Source organism: Phaethon lepturus, unplaced genomic scaffold (assembly GCF_000687285.1).
Source record: "Phaethon lepturus isolate BGI_N335 unplaced genomic scaffold, ASM68728v1 scaffold48245, whole genome shotgun sequence".
NCBI lineage: Eukaryota > Metazoa > Chordata > Aves > Phaethontiformes > Phaethontidae > Phaethon > Phaethon lepturus.
This window is the reverse complement of record NW_010542158.1, coordinates 1-20,725: the sequence shown is the minus strand read 5'-3', so window position 1 is coordinate 20,725 and position 20,725 is coordinate 1. Positions and strand designations below refer to the sequence as shown.

Sequence of the window (20,725 nt, the reverse complement as noted above, 5' to 3'; positions counted from 1 at the left end):
CCTGCTGATTATTTAGTTGATAACTGAGTACTCTCAGCATTAGTGGGAGCAAAGTGACTGAAGTCTTGGAGGTCGTTTTTGTCTTTCTTGCATGTAGGGGATATTCTGCAGGCCAGTGACAATTTATCCCGTGTGATAAATTCCTATAAAAAAATAATAGAGGGGCAAGTGATCAATGGTGAAGTGGATCTCCCTGTGATGTCTGTAGTGGAAGGTGAGTTCCTGGGAAGCCAACTGTGTCATTTTTGAATCCTGCAATTCTAAGTCTTTTGGACAGGGTTTCCTATTAATTGTGGTAAAGTAGGCTATTGAAGGTTCTTGTGGCCAACAGTTTGTGAATCAGAGGGAGACAAGACAGCTCCTAAGTGGTTGATAAACAAATCTGGACATGAGCAACAGTGCTGCAAGCTTTGCATTTTCTATTGCTCGTTCCATATTATTGAAACCTTTGATAACATCAGTAGCAAATCTGCATCTGAACAGTTTGTGTGGCTAGAAGTTCTCATATATTTTCTTCTCCATATTTGTCCTGTTTCTTAATGGTAACAGGTAAGAAGAAGATGATTTTATCAAAAGGCAAGAGCAGGAGAGTGGGAGCCAGGCCAGAGGTCCCGTTCCTGGCTTTGCCAGCAATTCCATTTGTGAATTTAGGCCAGTTGCCCACCTTACACTTCAGCTTCACCACTGAAAACTCTGGACATGTGTGTGGCAGAACTACCATTTGGAAGTCACTTAAACAATTCTGCGTGGAGAGCAGCAGAAGAATGCATAATGCTGCCTGACAGAATCTCACTGGGACAAGACTGTCCTGAATATAAAGATACAGACTGTATGAATTTTCCTCAGCTCTCTAACTCTGTGATAGCTGTTGTTTATTGTAATTCTGTAGGCTCTCCCAAAGCCTGATCTGAGGTCAAAAGTTTTTGAAAAGATTACAAATTATGATACAGGAAGCACTGGAGAACGAGCAAAGTTTGGAGCAGGTGTTGCTTTTCATAAAGAAATTTCCTAAGTATCTGAGTTGATTGAAATAGCTTGTGGACAGCAAATGGTTAGGTGGAGATCATGTGGGCTTTCTCTGTTAAAAAGAGCCATAAGCCATGATTAAATGAGGATCTGTGTTACCTAAACCATCTCGTTGATAATTTCTTCTGTACATTGGGTTTGCTCTGAGCCTTTTGCCTTCTTTCCTAGTAGTGCTCTTCTCCTGTCTGCTGCAGGGAGTAACTCCACAAGTAATCTCAACACCCTCATTGACCTTGCCGGATTGGATGTCACCAGCACCCCGCCACCTCCAATGCCACCCACCACCCTGACGCCAGCCCCCACAGCCCCAGCCCCAGCAGAAATCCCCATTCTCCCGCCTCCTCCCCAGATGTTCACACCATTGCGGAGCAGTTCCTCTAGCCAGGTGGAAGCTGCACCCGCTCAGCACAGCAGCACAGCCAACTCCCTCTCCTTGCTGGATGAGGAACTTCTGTGCTTAGGTAAGACACTGAGGGCCCCCAGAAAAGAGCTACTCAATCCATGCCTAACAAAGACTGCTTTCTTCCTCCAGCGTGAGTGTGAGGGCAGGCTGCGCATATGGCATGCCTAAAAGGAGCATGAGATGCCTTTGGTTTCTAGAGAAGTCCAGGGGACACTCCCTTGCATCATCCTGAATATAAGACCTGGTCAGTGAGTCAGTATTAAAAATTGATCTTTCCAGAGTAGGCTGCAAGTGAAATAACTGTTGAGTGTAATTGCAGTCTGATCTTGGTAGGTGCTTGTATGTGCTGAATGTGCAGGCTGCAGTTTGGTACAGATTTCACCTCTGACTTTGTGGCTGTGCTAAAGAGCAAGGTGCCTTAGAGGAGCTGTGTATAGGAGCCTGCAGAACGTCTGCCTGTGGAGCCCGGATATGAGCAGCAGTAGACACTGCCAATTAGGCAGGGTTGGAAGAGCTGTGTGCAGGGGGTGACTGTCAGCTACTGATGCTGTCAGTCTCTTTTCTTCATGATGGAGTTGCAGCCCATTTCAGTCTTTCATCAGGTTCCTGGGCCCTGGCAGAGCTGAATCAAGTAGTTTGATGGTACTGAAACAATTGCCACGGGATGACACCTAACTCATTTTCTTCTCCAGTCACCTACTTGCTGTTTTTTCTTTCAGGCCTGAATGACCCAGCCCCTGCAGCAGTGAAGGAGACCTCAGAAAACAACCAGTGGAGCATGTTTGAGGTACAAGGGAGGATCTCGGGGGGGAAGAGGAGGAAGGGGTTGTCATTGTGGGAGATCTCAGGACATACTCCGTCACCTGCAGAAACGTGATCACACATACAGGCAGAGGGGCAGCTGTTCCTGAGGGGAAGCCTGGCATAGCCCTGAAGTCTGGGATAACTGTATCTAAACAGAATAGATATCCCCAAACCTGGATTTCTCAGTTTCCCATCTGTCCCCCATGACGTTAGCACTTCCTTTGCTTAAATTACAGATCAGATGTAGTCCTGACATAGGCCACAGACTTTGCTGCTTGCCACCCAGCACCTGTTTTTGCGGTAAATCTGTCTCCCTCTGTAACAGTGCCATGTCTACAACGGGGGGTAGTAGTGAGTTAGAGCATCTACTTGTCCTCTCTTTCAGAATGACCAGTTGGACCTGGATTTCTTTAATCCGAAGATGGTGACTGTTGCTTGCAACCCTGCAGGGAACCCTCTTCTCCATCACACATCACAGACCACATGTGGAACATCAGTGACGCTGCCCTCTGCTTTCACAGCTTCTCAGACTGCTCCCAGCATCCCAGCACCAAACTCAACACCATTTGTATTCTCTGCTGGACCGGCTGCCCCTGCAGGGCCTCCTAAGACTATTCCAGCTGCTCCTGGGTACTTCAGCTCTTCTGTGGGGAGCAATATGTCACATAAGATGGATGCATTGGGACAACTCCTTGAAGAAGCCAGAGGGTAACTAAAAGTCCTGGACTTCGCTTTGTCTCTGCGGTTAGAAAGCCAAGCTTACTGCAGTGTCAAGTTTAGAGGCAGACTTTCAACTCTCTGGTTTGGTAGAAATGCATGATTGGAATTTTTCTTCTCAGAGGGTTTAAGTTTACAGACTAATACAAGGGTCACGCCTCTGGGAGGGGAAGGCAGGCATTACTAGGTAGAGCACAACAGTTGTGCTGTTGCCCGATACAAATGGGTGGCGTAAAGTTGAACAGGCTGCTAAGGTACAGAGGCCTTTGCTCATCTTAGCCTTGCCTGCCTTTGCGAAGGTGGGACTCTGCTTTCTTCTTAACTTAGAGAAGTCATGCCTAACCCTACCACCACCACTTTGCTCATAGCTCTCCTTACATGAGACCATACTGAGTCACAGACTGCAGCCCGGCTCCAGGCCACTGCTTCGCCCTCGTGGTCTGCGGTTATCTCTGGGTTTGTGGCGAAATGCCTGCTTCACTTTCAGCTCAATTTCCCATGTTTTTTCTGTCTCTTGCAGGACTGCTGCCCAAGGCGTGGCAACTCCCTCGGTGATCCCTGGGGTTACTTTGCCAACCACTGTCACCTCTGCCCCGTTAATAGCACCTGCAGGGCTGCCAGCCACAGCCCCTGGAGCCCCTCCAATTCCTTTCCCAAGCAGCTGCACTGCTGGCTCAGGAAGTCCTCTCTTCCAGCCGGCATCATTCCAGCAGCAAGGCAGTCCCATGAAAGCACCTGAAATTTCTTTGGCCAATGTCCATGTTCCCTTGGAATCCATTAAACCCAGTAAGTATCTCAGGTTTTTCACCTTTCTCTGAACATTTTTTGAAAGCAAAGCTTCTTGACAAAGTTTATGAAGTAGAGAGAAAGGATGACATGTCCCAGATTGTCTAATGCTGCTACAGATTGTCTTCTGTAGCATAAACCTGCATTCCTCTCCCCTTCTCTCTCTGCGGCAGGCAGTGCTCTCCCAGTGACAGCCTATGACAAGAACGGCTTCCGGATCCTCTTGCACTTTGCCAGGGAGTGCCCGCCGGGAAGGTCGGATGTGCTAGTTGTGGTAGTCTCGATGCTGAACACGGCCCCGCTTCCTGTGAAGAACATCGTGCTGCAGGCTGCTGTGCCGAAGGTAGGGATGCGTGGCTGAGGCCCATGGCGACATGAAACTGTGCGTTTGGGAAGGCCTCGGTATGAACTCAGGGACTTGGGACAGCATGCTTCTGCCTTTCTGTAGGCTGTGCTCTGCCTGTTTCCAGAACATAAAGGTGGTTGTCAGAGGCAGAAAACACCAAAGAGGATAAGTCAAAAACTGCAGGTAGTTAGTGTTGTATTTTAACAGACGTCCTAAATCTGACAATATATTCCATTCTAGTCTTACTGCACTTAGATAATTTTGGATGGACAGCTTTGCGTTTTGAAAACTGCCCCAATCTGGGCTATGCTCTGCCTACCATCGTGAAGGTGTTTGTATTACAACCTCCGACAGAGATAACTTGGATAGGAAGGTGCTGTTGGTGTTCCCCTGACCAGTGCTTTTACTCTGGGCTGATCTGTCTATCAGTCTGCCTGTTCCCATCGTGTTGTGCAAGCCAGGATGGCTCTTGTTTCCTCATCCTCGCACGTGGATTGATTCTCCTTAGTTTGGATGTGTGCTGTTATCTCCCCAGCCTGTGCATGCATCTTTCATGGTCCCCAGCATAGGAGATAATCCCTAAGGTTCTGCTTTCTTTTTCATTTGCAGTCCATGAAAGTGAAGTTACAACCACCCTCTGGCACAGAGCTGTCTCCATTCAATCCCATCCAGCCACCTACTGCCATCACCCAAGTCATGCTTCTGGCAAATCCTATGAAGGTGAGTGAGGCAGTGGGATTTATCTTGTCCTTGTCAGACAAATTTAATGTAATTCTAAATTCTGCAGGGGAGCTGCACCAAACAATTGAGCAGATAAAGCTGTTTATTCCTAACTTTCCCTCCAGAGATGGTCATTGCATAACAATGGTGTTTCAGTTCAGGGCTGGAGGGAGGCTGTACATAAGTCTCTTCCCCAACAGATGTTGTCAGCAAGGAAAGGTATGAGAAGGACCTGAACATTTCTCCCAGCAAAAGGGCAACAGCCATATAAGGCTCAGGTTTAAAGGGTAGCGATTAGAGTTGTATCAGGAGCTTGTCTGACTCCCTTGTGCACTGGAAGTGCCTGGCCTTGGTGATAATTAGATTGATGTCAAATTAGCTGGTGCAGTAGAAATACTTTTGCTGTGTTGAGGCTATAGCCTGGCAGGCCTGAACCAACAGACGAATGTTGGACTGTGTCTGTTCCGTTATTCTTTGAGGATGTACCTGTGACCAGTGAAATAATGTGGTTAACACTTTCTTTTCTGTGTAGCTGTTTTTCCTTGCTGTAGCTACTCATTTAAGTAGCCTGCTCCATAAAGCTTAGAGCTGTATGCTGAAGTAGGTTTTAATTATTTGACAAATCTAGATGTTACTACTTGAGAATTACAGCAAAAGGTTCCTTAAAGTGTCGGCTGAAAGCTTTGAGATACAAAAGGATAAATGTCAGAGAGGTTTGGTGGATTGTTGAAAAACTTTGTGAGGGACATGGAGAACCCCTCATTGAAGGACTGGTTCTATCTCCTGCTTAGTGTTTTACTAGGAATTTTGCAGAGCAGGAGCTGTTCTGTCTTCCCCAACACGATGAGGAATTTAATCTTGAAAATGTTGAACTATTCCAGCAGCGTTCTTCAGGCTTACTGGAGAGCAGCTGAGCAATGGGTGCTGGCTACGTATGTGCAAACTATTATCACATTCATGCTTTTCTCCTACTGTTCCATGCTAAGCAATAAAGCTTTTGTGGTATAAAAACTGTGAGGTAAGTAACTCCAGTTTGCTAAATAGCTGAACTACTCCCTGAACTTAACCTTGTCCCTCTTCCCCCTGCTGTGTGCAACAGAAGTCTTGTGCTCTATGTAGAGCTGAAAGGAGCTGTTCTCATGTTGCTCTTGTCTTTCCTGCAGGAGAAAGTGAGGCTGAGATATAGACTGACCTTCACACTGGGAGACCAGCCCAGCACAGAGGTTGGCGAAGTGGATCAGTTTCCCCCGGTAGAGCAGTGGGGGAATCTATGACCTTAGGACACTGCCAGAGACTCTGTGACAGGACCAGGAAAGGATCCCACAGGACTGGAATGAATGTGACGTGGGGAGGGACACATTCTATCCACTGGTGATGTTCAGCTTTGTTTACATGTCCTGACCACTCTGCTTGTAGCTTTAGTCCAGAATGTTTTGCCCCATGTTGAAGGGGTCCTGGGACATTTATGCCAAGCGTGAACTGAGTGGCAGCCACTAACAGGCAGTGCCAGCTGCTTTTATCTTGACCTCTGGGTGAATCTGGTTCTATCTTCCCCTCTATTAAACTTGAAGTTATTGTATTTTGAGGGGAGACCTGTCAGCAGAAGGGGATTTAGTTGGCTTGTTCCTGTACTGCTGTCCGGAGATACCTACAGGCTGGTGGGGTGATGATGCCACCATGAGCTTCCTCAGTGCAGAGCCCTTACACGTGCCCTCCTTCGGGCTTTCACCTCCTCAGTGCCAGACCGGACCCGCTAAGCATGTTGAGCAATAATGCTGGCTCCGTGAGGGAATGCTTATTTTTTACACTGAAATGGCACTTCACTCCCTTCCTTCCCCTCTGCTGCTTCATTCCCAACGGCCAATGTAAGCAGACCCTCGCTCTGTGCTGTGTGACACTGCTGTATCTTTAGTTATATTTATTTTATTCTGCTAGCTGCCTCCCTGTTGTATCCATTTTGGGCAGCTGGGGCCAAGTTTTGTATGCAAATGGTTACACTGGTTATTTTTCTGCCTTCATTGCACTCCATAGTGTGGGGAAAAGAGGAAACGTGTAGTGAGGAGGTAAGCAGGGCTGGAAAGGAATGGTCAGTACTGGTGGAGGACAGCACCTGGAGCACAGAGGTGTCGTTACAGTCACTACTCAGGTGCAGTGAGTGAATCCAGGGATAAGGAGAGATGCCTCTCGTGTCCCCTCATGCAGGCAGTATTATTATTGTAGTCGAATACTGTGTTTTATTGAGATGAGTACAATGAAATACAAGGTGTAAATAATAGAGCTATAGGGTATCTAAATAGAAACAAGCAAACAGTGAAAGGAAAGGCTCCACTGGGCTGTGACAATGCATGTGCTGGTTTAATGCCCTGTTTTATTTGTTCCCTGTATTAAGTGGCTCAGTGCACTGGTCTGCACGAGGGGGAAAGGAGTTTTGCTGGACATCAGTGTTCTGCACTAACAGGGGGCACAGGAGCTGACCCCTCTAGCTACAGTCTCACAGAAACTACGTTTACATCATTTGAACTTGATTCTAGCAGTCCCTTCCTTCTCAATTTCCAATCTCAAGCAGTGCCTCTCAAGTACCTTTAAGACAGGCTGTTGTAAATTAACAGGTTTTTTTAACATCCATTGACAAAAGCACAGATAGAATGGGTCCTTGGACACTAAGCTCAGCTTTTCTAGCAGTGCTGTCAAGCAACAGCTCCTAGCAAACTAGGAGTGGGAGCAGTCAGCTCAAGTGCTGAGAAAAACAGGAGGAGGAGAATCCTGCCTGTTGTGGGAAGAAAACTCCAGAGGAGAACATGCTGCTGGCATTAATGGTGGCTGTAAAACCCATTGCTGCAAATGCAGCTTGGGGTGATTTATAGTTGAATTTTCTTGACTGTGTTGCAAAGTAAAAATCACTAGAGGTGGACAAACTCGGCGGATTTGAAGCCTGAGGTCCTCATTGGAGAAGGCACCAGGCGCTTATAGAAGCCCTGAAAGTAGAATCAAAGCTTGGCCAAGGAGCTTGCTGTAAACTCCTGGTCTGAAGCTTGTAAAGACCCCAGCTTTGTCAGCTCCCTGAGGTAGAAGGTGAGAGCGATGGGTACATTGTTTGGATCCTTAAAGCAAGCAGTTTTAAATCAATGGACTGGGATGGGGGACAAGGAGAGAATTCTTTCTGCCTCAGATGTGTTCTTGCCAGCACTTTAGACACAGTAGGCATGGGGTAGTGCTTAGGTGACGGTAGCATGTCCTGAGGAGGCAGGTTTCACTGCCTTGGATGCCTACACGTGAATCTCACTGTGACTTTGAGGAGGACAGAAGGATCTGAGTGCCTTCTGCAGAATGGCTTTGTTCTCAGTGTTGACAGCACCGCACTGCCTGCACTGTACAGCCAAATGGAAAGATGCTGTAGTCTTGCTGCATGGAAATGCATTGTTAAGAGCTTTGGAAATTAACTATGAAAGTTCCTTGTCTGTAGGGTGAGGTTCCTGCTTCATACCGAACAGTCATAACTGTATATACATCTCAAATGCATTTGTTCTCCTGCACGTTAAATAAATTGTTTTCCCTACTTAGCTCTGTGGATAGCCCTTACTAACGACTGCTTGTGCAGTACAGTGCTGTTTCTGGAAATCCTAAAACTCAACCCATTGCCTCAAGACCATCCAAACTAAGTGAAAACGGAGAAGCTGGTGTTTTCTAAATCCCCAGTGGTTTAAAAGGTGGTCTTAATTTCAGTTCTGGGTGTTAGAGGTAAAGCAACGGTAATGTTGCTGTTGGTAATGAGGTTTACTTTAGCAGGGGAGAGTCGCCAGACCACATTGGAACAAGCAATCTTGGCGTTTTGATGCAGCTCCTTCTTGCATGTTACATTTATGCTTTTTTAAAGTTGTATTTATGGAAGACAAGAACAAATACCCAAGCAATATGCAAAACAAGACATTTATTCTTAGAAAAGCAGTCAGGTTTATGTACAGTGAGCCACAGAGGAGGCGTAAAATCACATACTGCTGTCTTCAAGATCCATCCAACGTGCCTTCTTTGACAATGACTCGTGCAAGATTTCGTGCAAGAGCAAGTCTCAGCATTTCCACTTTCATATTCTCGACGTCATCATCCTAAAAGCGAGCAGAGTTTGGGTTAGACTACTATGCGCAATAATGAGCTGATTGTGATGAGGTGATCAGTCCCTTTTCTGAGTTTCGAAAAGTAAGGATGCAGGTCATTAAGAGAAAGAGTACACATATATTTACCTGTCATAGGGACCTCCTGAGAAGAGTAAAAGCTACACTTCCTGCTTTTTAGAGCAACACAGGACAGCACTGCCAAGCCTTTTCTTTTTCTGGCAGCTGCAGCGGTTTGTGCATGTAGCAAATGGCTCCCTGTTCTGCGCCTGGAATGTTCCATAGCTTGAGCTGTTCGATGGCAGCATCTCGGCTTTTTGTTGCCCATGTAATTTGCAATTATGTATCTTGGAAAAGTGTCACAGTCCAATCCCAAACAGCAGAACAGCAAGGAGTGGAAGTCCTCCTGTACTGGTTTTGCGTATACTTAAATAACTGTTGACGATGCCTCAATTCGGCTGGCCGTTAAAAGTAACACCCCGTTGCATCCGCGCTAAATCAGGCTCTCCCTCTTCTCTGCCCCCGCACAGGAACATAAATTTGAGCCTGCCTTCCCGGACCCTCCCCATGGCCCCACCCGTTCATTACTCAGTTGTCCTCAAAACAGGAGCTACCTGGAATTTTTGCTTATCTGACTTCCCTGCTGTCAGGTCTTCCAGGCATCGCATCAACTCATAAGTCTGCTCCGCTGAAAATATGACCTGTGGAAATTAAAGTATTTACTGAAAACTATCAAGTTTAAGGACATCACACAGTCTGAGCAGGTAACTCTTGGCTGAGAGTATAGGAATGCTTTTGCACTCCTGCAGATCCATTCTGACCCTTCAAATCACAGGATCTGAGGATAATTCAGGCTGCAAGCGACTCTGGGAGGTCTCTAGTGCCACCTCCTGCATAAAGCAGGGTCAGCCGTGAGGTCAGAGCAGGTGCTCTGGGCTTTATCCACTCATGGGTCTGTAATTGCTAAGCTGTCATTTTCCTGAAGGATCTTAGAGCAAAAATTGAGCTTAGAAGAAGGAAGCATGCTAGAAAAACCTTCACGCCAAGGAACTGGATGCAGTGTGTGCTTAAATCATCAGCATGTATGTATTCCCCTGCTGTTTTCTAATAGCAGGGAACCAAGAGTTGATGATCCCATCCTAGGTCCCAAGTGCTCCCACTGACAGGACGCGCGGATAGCTGCACGATTCTGGGTTCTTCTGCGCTGGAAGTGCAAGCCCCAGCCCGGGAGCAGAAAAGGGGGTCACCCCTTTGAGCTACCTTGTCAGGAAGAAAAAGGGCATGGGGGACTCTGTCCTGTGTGACCAGCGTGCTTACCTCTTTCTGCTCCAGCAGGGGAAGGGCATCTGTCAGCAGGGTCATCCAGAAGGAGCAAGGAGCGATGTGAGCCGTCATCAGCATCAGAAGCAACTTGGCAGCTTCAGAGAACCGCTTCTCCCCATACAGCCGGTGGAATTCTCGGTACTTGCCTATACACGGGTGTTGGTGAAGGGTAAAAGGTGTCAGTGTCTGTTGGGCCTGGGCTACTGGATGTTAGGAGGCCCCTTTGCTCCTGTGAAGCCTGGGGTACAACTACCCCCACCCAAAATGAGTCTCCAAAGCAGCCGGGTCTGGGGGAATGGGAATCTTGGGCATGAAAAAAGGTTAAAATAGAGGCTGGTGGAAAAGGCAGCCAAAAACCTGTTCCTGTTCTTGGTAAGGCTGGAACCAGGCTGTTTGCTAACTGACACTGTCTGGTCCCAAGTGTTTGCAGGGTCAGCAACAGCACGAGTGGCTTAGAGGGACTCGTGGCGTCTGCAAAAACCAGGAACGGGAGGGGAGGGGGAGGGTGAACGTTCTTTTTGAGATCGCAGAATGTCAGGAGGTCTGAAAGGCTTTGTTGTCTTCCCAACTGTTTAAACGGAAACTGAGATCTTTGTTAATGTGGAAAGTTCTGCTTTTGCTAAGAATTAATTAGATCAATATCCAGCACTTGAGAACTGGCTGAGGATGAAAGTGAGTTTTATTCTGTGGCTTTGTTTGTATCCACTAAACTGTCAAAATACTGGAAGTAAAGATTCCCATTGAGATTCACCTTTGACTAATGCTTGAGCTCAAGATAGAGACATGTGAAAGTTGCCCAGCAAAAGCACACCTGATGTTTCTAAAACCTCCAAAGGAAAAACAAGCAGAAATCTTTTCAGGCATTTCAAGATTTTTTATAAAAAGCAGAAAAGGAGGTCATTTCTCTATAAACACAGTTACACAATTAAACTGTAAATCTTTGGGGCTGGTGCAAGGGGCCCTGGGTGACATTGGGCATACAGAGGTAGGAGGGATTACCAATTTGGTAAGTCACAGTTAGTGTCCAAGCTTAATTTAGGATAAGGTTTAAATGAAAGAAATACAGTGCCAGTTTTGCAAGCTTGGACCAAATGGGAACAGATCAAATTCAGGATCACCCTCACAGTAATGCTGGTGTCAGCCAAAGGGAGTCAGTCTGATTGCCAACAGTTATTCCAAACTCCTGTTAGATTTTGTCCCCAGTAACTGGGTTTGCTAACTGCCACAGCTCCGGAGAAAGGGGTATTTTAGCTCACTTTCCTGTCTTAATCCATTAATCAAAGGCCACCAAGCAGCTGCAGCCAGATGTGCAGGTTACCAGAGCCCACACTTGTGCCAGTCAGGAAAAGGAAGCTGTGGTATGTAAAGGAAACTAGCTGGAGGCCCTTCACTGTTACTTGGCACAACTGCTACAGCAAAGGGGCAGGAGAGAGCTTCTGTTTGAGTGAGCTTGAAATTGGCACACTGAACCAACACAAGTTGTTGAGATTTTGGAGAACTTTATGAAGTTAGTAAAATTATCATATTGTCAAAGCAACTTATTTGGTCTCCTAAGGAAGCCCCCTAAAGTCTTGCAGATTGTGTTTGCTAATATTTCAAAGTCTCTCTAGGTAGTGATAGAGTCTGGAAAAAGACTAAGAAAGGGAAAGCCTACAAGTGTCAGAATTCAAGACAATCCTGCTCAAAGCAGGGCAGAACACATGCCTACCGTGAGTGCAATTGGAAATGCAGTCTCCTGGTAGCAAGCAAGCTGCATCCCAAATCACCTTCCGTCACAGGATGCAGCCAGGCAAAGGAAGAGACAAATCCAAGTAATTCCATGGAGTTAACTGTGTTCTAAATTAACAGGCCAGAATGAAAACTGTAGACACATCTTACCAAGAAATGTTAGCCGGTCACTGAGCAGCATGGATGGTCCCAAATTATCAATGAGGTCTAAGTCAGAGAAGCATCCCCTTTCACAATAGTCCTTAAGGAATCTAGGGAAAAAGTAAAACACAATAAAAGCCTAGAGGGGAGAACATGTGTTTAACAGACACTTTATTATTCTAGATTTAGTGGTAGTTGAGATCCATTCTTTTAAAAGGAGTAAGTGAAGGAAGGAGCACAGGAAGCTGAGGCTGGTGGATGCATAAGTAACAGTCCCAGGTCATAACAAAAGCTCTATTTTTCTGCTATGTAAAAAAGTTGGTAAGCAGCAGGAACAAAAACAATTCTAAAAGCTTTTCATCTGTTTTGTTACAGCCTTCATTATGCTGGTTTTTCCCAGCTGTTTCCTGTGATGGTTTTCTTTCACCTTCTGTTGAAAGAAATACAATAATTCCCACTCCTTCAAAGAATAAATGGGGAAAAAAAAACACCACAAAACAACAATCTGTTACTGCTCCCTCTTTTCACTGCTGAAGAGAAGAGTAGTGCCTGGCCACCTATCCAGAGTGTAATTTCAAACTATGCAGAGAGATTGGAACCTGCTATTTCCAATTAGCAAAAAAATACATGACCTGGATTGCTAGAGATTAAAGAGCGTAAAGAGAGTTGCCCTATCTTTTGACTAGGCCTAAGCTAAGTGTTAGCATCCTCTTCAATTTTATAACAAGCTTCCTACCCCTGCAAGGCCAGATATTGTGACAAGCTCATGCAAAACCAGGGACACGATAAAACTTTACTCTTTGTTACATATGCGATAATTGTGGCTTGAGATCTTTTGCAGAAACGGTGGCTTAAGTGACTCCCACTGACTTGTTTGGAGACTGCATAGTGGACTAGACTGGTTAAAAATAACCTGCTGAATAAAGCACAGGAGGGGATTATTCTCCACCCAAATCAGTTCCCTGGTTCACTGTACAGTCCATCAAACAGCCATGTACTGGAGCAAGCGAAAGGCTTGCTAAGGTAGAGCTACTGCCAAAAGAAATGTTTATCAAAGCAAGGTCTAAGAGGAGCAGACTGTTAGATAAAGCCAATCTGTTTCATCTCTAGATTTCACGAAGTATAACAGCATAGAAAAGAACAGCTAGGGTACTTCAGATGAAAGTACCCAAGAATGTCATTTTCGAGTGCAGAAGCAGGTACTTGGTCTGAGGAAAAGACAATCCCCATCTGCCTGCAGCAGGACCTTCTCTGGTCCATCGCAGCATGGCTGCTTCCCCCGTTCCTACCACCCCACCACAGCAGCAGTCGTCTCAGAGCTTCTGACTCAGACTCACCGATCGGATATTAGTGTAGCAAAAGCTGCATCCTTAGCTCTGATGCTCCACGACAGGGCAGAGCCCAAGCGATTATTCCGCAGAGCTTTCATGGCCATGATTTTACAGATGCTACGAACTTAGAAGATGACATCGGAGAAGAGGGAAATAATTAGTTACAGTTGTTTCACTTGTATCATTGCAAAACAATGAGATTTAAGAATCAATCACCTTGTTCATGCATCTGTCTCTGCTCACAGATCCTCAGCACTTTGAGGGCCTTCTGTTCTGTGTTAAGGGGTATCCGTTCAATATGAAGTTCCAAATATACCCTGCCATATTCTGGACAGTGGTCAAAGTAATCTACCCCCAGCTGCCACAGGCTGAGAGAGGAAAAAGAATCATCAAGCATTCAAATCATATAAATCTTAAATAAGCACAACAGGAAAGCCACAAGGGGAATGTGAATCTGCTGATTAACTTAGTATTCAGACCTAAAATGGCTTTTACTTTCTACCAAATACCATCTGCCTGCTACACAACTTTGGAACACCTGCATCTCACAAGTGCTTTGCTGCAGGTTGCTCTGTACCAAAAAAGCCACAGTGGCCGGAGCAATTCTGTCCCGGTCAATACGCTTGATGGGTTCTAATAGAGATTTTGTCTTTGACGCAGGAAAGGGAACATGCTGGCATTGTATGAACCCTTAGGGACACCTTTGCTGAAATCCTAATCTGTAAGTTTTGCCTTTTTACTTCATTAACATGTAGTTATTTGTTTTGGCTGTGTCGGTGTTAGTCTATCCTCTGAGTTAACAAAAAAAAAAGTTGCTACCTGTGATGGGAGAAGAGTCCTGAGGCATATTCCAGCAGAAGGAATTCACGCATATTTGAACCAAAACTGGGAGGGGGGGGAGGGGGGAGAGAAAAGAAACAGGCATTATTATTTGCACTTTATTGGAACAAAAGGGCTGACTCTATTTCACAAGTACTTTTAATTTATGCAGCATGTTTTCTCATGGGCTACCTTAATAAGCTTTGTACCTCAGGCCTAAGCATGCACGTCAGCTTTCTCCTTGGGAAGACCTGCCAAGTATTTACAGCACTTAGCAAATATAACTTAGAGGAAGTGCTTTAAGAGACTGAAACTTCCAAGGAAATTCAGATAGCAAAATTCAATTGCTGAAACTTAAATTTATTCAAAGCATAATTATGGAAACTTTTTAGAGAAGTTTCTCACCATTCCAAAAAAACTCACAAACATTTGGGGCCTTGATTATATGTCAGATAAAATTATATTTAAAAAAAAATCCTAACACTGTACTGAGGCACTGTTGATGTCAAATTCGTCATGTCAGCAACTGCTTCTGCTTCTCACAGCATCTGAGCTGCCTGTAACTTCAAAGGCACATGCAGCAACTTTATCCTCCATCTTCTACAAATGCCCAAAACACTCCTTTTCAACAAAAATCCATATGCTGTTTCAGTCATCCTTGCTGCTAGGTGTCTGAATAATCAGTGCAAATAAATACTTACTAGAGATTGTGAGATTGCAGGAGCTTACAGTGATCCAGGAGGTCAGTCAGATGAGCCACAAACCACCAGTTGCTCAGAGCAATGCTGTATTTGAAGCAAGCAAAAGAAAGAAAAAACTAAGCCTACCACTGCCAAGGAATGTGTCAGGTTTTCTGCAGGCATTTCTTACCAATACATAAGCTGCATTACGATACAATGTCTGGTTGCAATGTCCCAGACCTAATGGAATACTTTTAATTGAGGCCTGCTTCATGTATTTTTGCTAAATTCTTTGAAAGGATGATCAGGTGGGCTGTACCCATATCCTCTACCCCAAATACTATTGGAGTGAACACACACAGAAGCAATGCTGTAGAACTAAGAGAATCAAAAACCTTAAAACTCAACCTGCATTCCTTGATCACTTGATGCATCTCAAATTCAAAGGCTGCCATTAAAATTGTGTCTAGAGGCTCAGGGCTGCTTTCTCCACCCAGGAACAGGTCCATACTAGACTGTGGAATAAGATTACAAGACACGATAAGTGCAGTTGTGAGATGGGTTACAGGAAAGCATCTGGATGTAGCAGCCTCGCCTAGGTTATTTTACGGGAAAGAATATGTCAAAGAGACTGAACACGTTAACAGAAAAGATGCAATATTTTAGCATAAGGAAACTGGGAAAACAATTTGCAGGGACAAGACTGGTAACCCTAGACACTGAAGAGACTTGGTCTTCAATAATTACTTGTTCACTGTACCAGTCTCTCAGTTCACTTACAGATTCTAGGAAACGCCTTACAGGTAGGTACTTGCTGTAAGATGTCAACTATCCCAAAGTTTTTCTTTAAGTACGGTAACCCGTGTGTGCATGAAACAGCAGAGAATATAAAAATAATTCTATTTCATGCCTGTGCATAAAACCGCAGTTCCATTGGCTTCACAGTTGGATGGGAATACAGGAGTCGGGTAACCAGAAAGTGGTACCAAGTAGTCATGAGTTCCTTTTTCTCCAGTATGGCATCTTCATCTCCCAGCAGGATCTAACAGGACAAAAACATAGGAATAATTCTGCAAATTCAGTAATGTACACAGCTGCATTGTAACTCTTCAAAGGCATTACTCTCATTTTGCAAAGTTGATAATTTAATCAAAATTAAATAACAAAGGACAAAGATCCTTCTCAGAGCCCAGTTTCCTAATCAGCCTTATGGCCTTGGACACGAAGAGAAAACAATCTGCCCAGGCTTGCAAAGACTGCTGCAAAACAAAGAACACAGTACAAAATACTGGCTGAAATCTTCTGATTTAACGAACAGATCATCCAGCGTATTGAAGTTACTTATGGCTATACAGGGCTCCTAAAATACACAAGGATGGATCCAATACTTGTCCACAGTTTCCTTCCTTCCCAGCAAAAACACACCTTGCAGATGGATTCCATGTGGGAATTGGAAGCAAAAGTTCCATCCTGTAGATACCGCTGACATTCTTCGTGCCAGTGCTGCCATTTCAGCTCCATCTCGGTCAGTGTCTGGGTGTTGCCAAGCTGAACAGAGATAAGACGCATAAAATAAACACCAAGTCAAATCACAGTAAGTGCTTACACTGAACTCGCAGTCATTCATGATAAGAAGGTAAATACAGGGCTGCCATCAAATTTTTCTTTGTACTACAGTTGCATTTGAAGTGTCTGTCTTTATCCTTCTAAATAAGGCAAAGGAGAGCCTATGAGAGATTACCATGATGCAGCTGCAATTTTTCCTCCACAAGGAGATCACTGCAACTGAGGGGAACTCCACTGGTAAAAGTCTTCAGAGAATATTCTGTTACAAGAGAATAGTTCTCCACAGGAACTGTTTGAGACAACTGCATAATGCATCTTGCTGCAAAAATTCTCTTTCTAACTATGTTGGTTTGTCAACAAAGCCCCACAGGCTTTTGTCTGAATGGTTGGGTCTTTTGGGCAATTCAAGAACACAAATATTATTACTGTAAAGGATTAAGACTGAGATGGTGAACAAATTGTGATGTTAGGGGAACCACATCAGAGGTGGCTTTCTTTTCCCAAGGGAACTGCATGAAAAAAATCCACTTTGTACATACACTGGGCACAGGCATCTTCTTCATCAAGTCATCCAAGATTTTGAACATGTTCACCGATGTAGGATTGGCACCGGCTTCCTTGGAGAGCAAGTGCCGCGCTTCATCCATTCGGCCTTGCAGCACAAAGACATCCACCTGCAAAAACCACCTGTCTGTGAGCACTACATCGGGCAAGGCTACAAAATACCCAGGAAGAGTATCAGAGGGGAATTTTAACTTGTGATTTAGGCAAGTTAAGTGCGAGTTAAAATGCTTAAACTGTAGGCCCTGCTAAGTCAAATACACAGTGCAAGTCTTGACCTCTATGGATCGTGAAAATGAAAGGATCAGGATGGGAATGAGGGGTAGGATGATTGTCAGAATGGCTTCATCTTAAAACTTATACAGGCAGACAGCAGCAGTGTCCTAGGTATCAGTTTCTGAGATGTAGTCTAGTGTCGAGTGGGGAGGAGGAAGGCAAAACACATAGGTGTGAATTCTCTTTGTTTAAGAGCCTTATAGGTGACTATACTCACCACATTCCAGAAGAGCTCATGTTTTGATGGATTTTCACTGCTCAGAACTTCACGGACCATGTTGTCCACATCACAGACATGAAGTCGAACCCAGTCAAGGAGGCGAAGCAGAAGGGGACCAGCTTTATGCAGTGAAGATTTCATTCTGTTAGCTCCCAACTGTTTGTTCCCAAACTGCTATTTTACATGCTTCGACAATCATTACATGAGGTTTACTGATTGGATTTCTATTTGCCACACCTCAATTACAAAGGAACGGACTTCCTTAAGTAGCCAGGCTGTGGGAGCACCAGGCTGCTGACAGATTTCTGTGTGGCAAATTTTAGACAGAACAGCAGTGGAGTCTGGCAGAAAACCCTAACCAGTTACTTGAAGAACTAAAAGGTGAGTGATTCAGATCATAAATCTTGCAATGCCAAAAGACACCTAGAATGCTTCTGTTCAATTTAGCATCAACTCATTATTATTAACTGAATATGAGGAGGAAATCTGGCACTAGGTGATTAACTTTTCTTGAGATTAAGTAATCTACAATTTGTGAATCTCTCTTCTGAATTCTGGGACTGTGCAAGTAGCATATTTGTTTGCATAATGCGATTTCCTTTAAAAATTATTTACTACTTTAAAATGCTGGTGTAAACAAACTGACTTAAAAAATGGCTTCCTAAAGTTAAAGGAGTTGCATCAGAGAATGTGTAAACATTAGTTGGCATCAACATATTTGATGCTTAAACATGTATTTATGCTTAAAAATCAAATGAACTGGCAACAACTTTTGAAATCCCTCTTCTTCACTACCTTTCTGTAAAAAAGACAATTTAATTGTAGTGTACTACACGAGGCGAAAAAGTAGAAGGCAAATCTAACAGCTTGACATAATTCAATATGAAGGTGGCAATTTACAGAGGCAGAAGAGGTATTAAAAGGCTTACTGACACTTGTCATATCTCTAAAACATATTAAGATATGACACAATGGATGCTACATATTAAGCAAACTGAAACCCTTCAGTCTAAACATCAGGATAATTCACTGCTCACCTGCAGCTGCTTCAACAAACAGGATCTCACACAGGTTCCAGATCAGCTCCATTGCAGAGAGAATAGAAACCTCAAAAAAAAAAGTAGGGCCATGTTTCAGATTTGGCTATTACTCCAGTTAGATTTTGGGATTTTTTTTTAACCCCACAAAGGTATCTGCTGTCCATAGCAATTGTTCAGTTAAGGTCAACTCTTACAGAGAGAGAAATGTCATACTGACATTTCAGAGATACAAATGAAAAGAGAGAATGAGGCCTCAACTCAGCTACACATGCTCAGCTCAGAAAATATCAAAGCTGTTTGTATACTGAAATGCAGTAATAACCCGTTATCAGTGGGAAATGCAAAACAGTACAGCAAGTGTTATTTTCAGCCCTTTTACACTCCTGAGACTTAACATTGCAAACAGCAAAGTAAAGAAGAAAGGTCAATTAGGCAACATCAGTGCAGCTAAAAGGACAAAACTACTGTGAGCACTCTGCTCTTCCCACAACACTCTTCTAGTGTCCGACAGCTCACGGTGAACACCTAGAGCTTGCTACAAGATGCAGTTCGTTGGAACCCGAGTGTTTGAGAGGTGAAGTTTCAGACAGGTGAGTACTGGCTTTAAGATGACAAGAAAACATCACACCTATAACACTGAATATATGTTTAAGAAACGGCAGTGAATCCAGATGTTAGGCATCTGTATTTTAGAAATAACAGAGCTAACTATTCCCATTTATTCTTGGTTACAAACCGCATCCAGTATACCAAGCCAGAGTTAAATCTAAACTTCCTTACTGCCACAGTACTGGCCTTGGTGAATTTACTAGCCAGTCATTCATGTTCAGCTGTGATTACGTGAGGCAACTGCAGATTACCTGAGTACTATACTGGCTGTGCAGAGCAGGGTCCCGGGCTGAAACTGAAGGCAGAATAAAAGCAAAGTCAAAGAGCAGCATATGTACCTTCTTTCACAGCACCTTCTGGGCTCATAAATACATACAACAATACTTGATCACTCATCAAGCAACAGACCTTGATGAGTACAGACATAGCAAAGCTAACTTTTATATAAAAAATGTTATTTATAACTTTTTTTAATAAACATTGTACAAATCTGGGTATGACTACAGGGCAAGGATGGAAGGGAAGAGTAAAATCTCTCACTTTGGGGGTGGTGGGAAGAAGCAAGCTGTCAATTCAGACTCAGTTTCCCATAAAACTGCAACCCAAGATATGAAAAGACCAGAACATCAGTTAAAACACAGTGGGCGAAAAAAATAATCTCTGACCAGATTTTCAAACCAACCTGAAAATCTCCAGGATGGAAATGGAGTTTTGATAATGACTGAAATCTTTGTATGCTATTTTACAATAGTTGTAATAACTTACAATTGAAATACTATTTTTAAATGATCACAAATAGCATTTCCTTTTATTGCAATAAGAGAACAAACAAACTTACTAGCTGCCTGGTGCATGTCCTCCATACAGGCTCTTATCACTGATCGGTAGTTTTTACTCACTTGAACCAATCTGCCAAACACAGAAAGGCCTTGGTTAGAGAGAGCTGTTGAGTTTTAGTCTCATGTCTACTGTCCACTAAGTGTTGCAAGTTTCTCTGCAGCAGCAGATGCTCCCTGAACGTGGGTGAATCTAGCGGGAGTCAGCATGGCTGTGCGCAGTGGTTGCACGTACGCTGGCTATATGCACAAAGGCGCTGGTCAGCACAGTTACTGGAGGGATCACAGCCTTGTTTTGTTAAATTACCCGAAAACTGACACCATTTTTTTCCTGCCCTGCTGCTGTTTACAGCAGCTTTAAGCTGTCTGGATTTTTAAGGTCAATGGCATTTGCCTGGCTGCAGAAGGAGCAGCGACCGCGGGTGTCTCCCACCCTCCCGTGCCCCATCCCCTCACTGTGCCTTCCTCGACTTCCCCGCCAGCTCCTCCTCGCTCCGCTGGAGGCCGATGAAGATCCCGTGCGACTCGTTGAAGAGTTTCCGCAAGGTCTGGATGTAGATGTCCTGATCCCTGCGGACCACGAAGACGCGGGAGGAGCTCGGCCCTCCCTCCCCGCCACCTGCAACACACCCCGTCAGCGCCCGGGGCAGAGGCGCCCGGCCCGGCCTCGCCGCGGGACGGGGA

The 20,725-nt window shown here is 44.6% G+C and overlaps 2 protein-coding genes across 2 annotated transcripts in view; one reads left to right on the top strand and one right to left on the bottom strand.

Annotated features, from left to right (window-relative positions):
• GGA3 (golgi-associated, gamma adaptin ear containing, ARF binding protein 3) overlaps positions 1 to 6,599 on the top strand; it is a 13,548-nt gene extending 6,949 nt beyond the window's left edge. The window contains exons 9-16 of the mRNA XM_010287943.1: positions 98 to 214; positions 1,221 to 1,487; positions 2,149 to 2,216; positions 2,619 to 2,938; positions 3,501 to 3,736; positions 3,910 to 4,079; positions 4,692 to 4,802; positions 5,966 to 6,599. Of these exons, the coding sequence (XP_010286245.1) occupies positions 98 to 214; positions 1,221 to 1,487; positions 2,149 to 2,216; positions 2,619 to 2,938; positions 3,501 to 3,736; positions 3,910 to 4,079; positions 4,692 to 4,802; positions 5,966 to 6,076 (1,400 nt within the window). The 3' untranslated portion in view covers positions 6,077 to 6,599. The remainder of the gene's footprint in view (positions 1 to 97; positions 215 to 1,220; positions 1,488 to 2,148; positions 2,217 to 2,618; positions 2,939 to 3,500; positions 3,737 to 3,909; positions 4,080 to 4,691; positions 4,803 to 5,965) is intronic.
• Positions 6,600 to 8,715: 2,116 nt separating this feature from the next.
• NUP85 (nucleoporin 85kDa) lies at positions 8,716 to 20,718 on the bottom strand (the record flags this gene model as incomplete). The annotated part of the gene is made up of 17 exons (XM_010287944.1): positions 8,716 to 8,905; positions 9,526 to 9,612; positions 10,229 to 10,380; positions 12,113 to 12,213; positions 13,441 to 13,558; positions 13,651 to 13,802; positions 14,254 to 14,319; positions 14,955 to 15,038; positions 15,342 to 15,448; positions 15,844 to 15,975; positions 16,359 to 16,481; positions 17,039 to 17,173; positions 17,554 to 17,675; positions 18,594 to 18,663; positions 19,457 to 19,500; positions 20,044 to 20,114; positions 20,498 to 20,718. Coding segments are annotated over 17 exons (1,887 nt in total), but the record flags the coding sequence as incomplete, so codon positions are not given.
• Between the last annotated feature and the right edge of the window lie 7 nt (positions 20,719 to 20,725).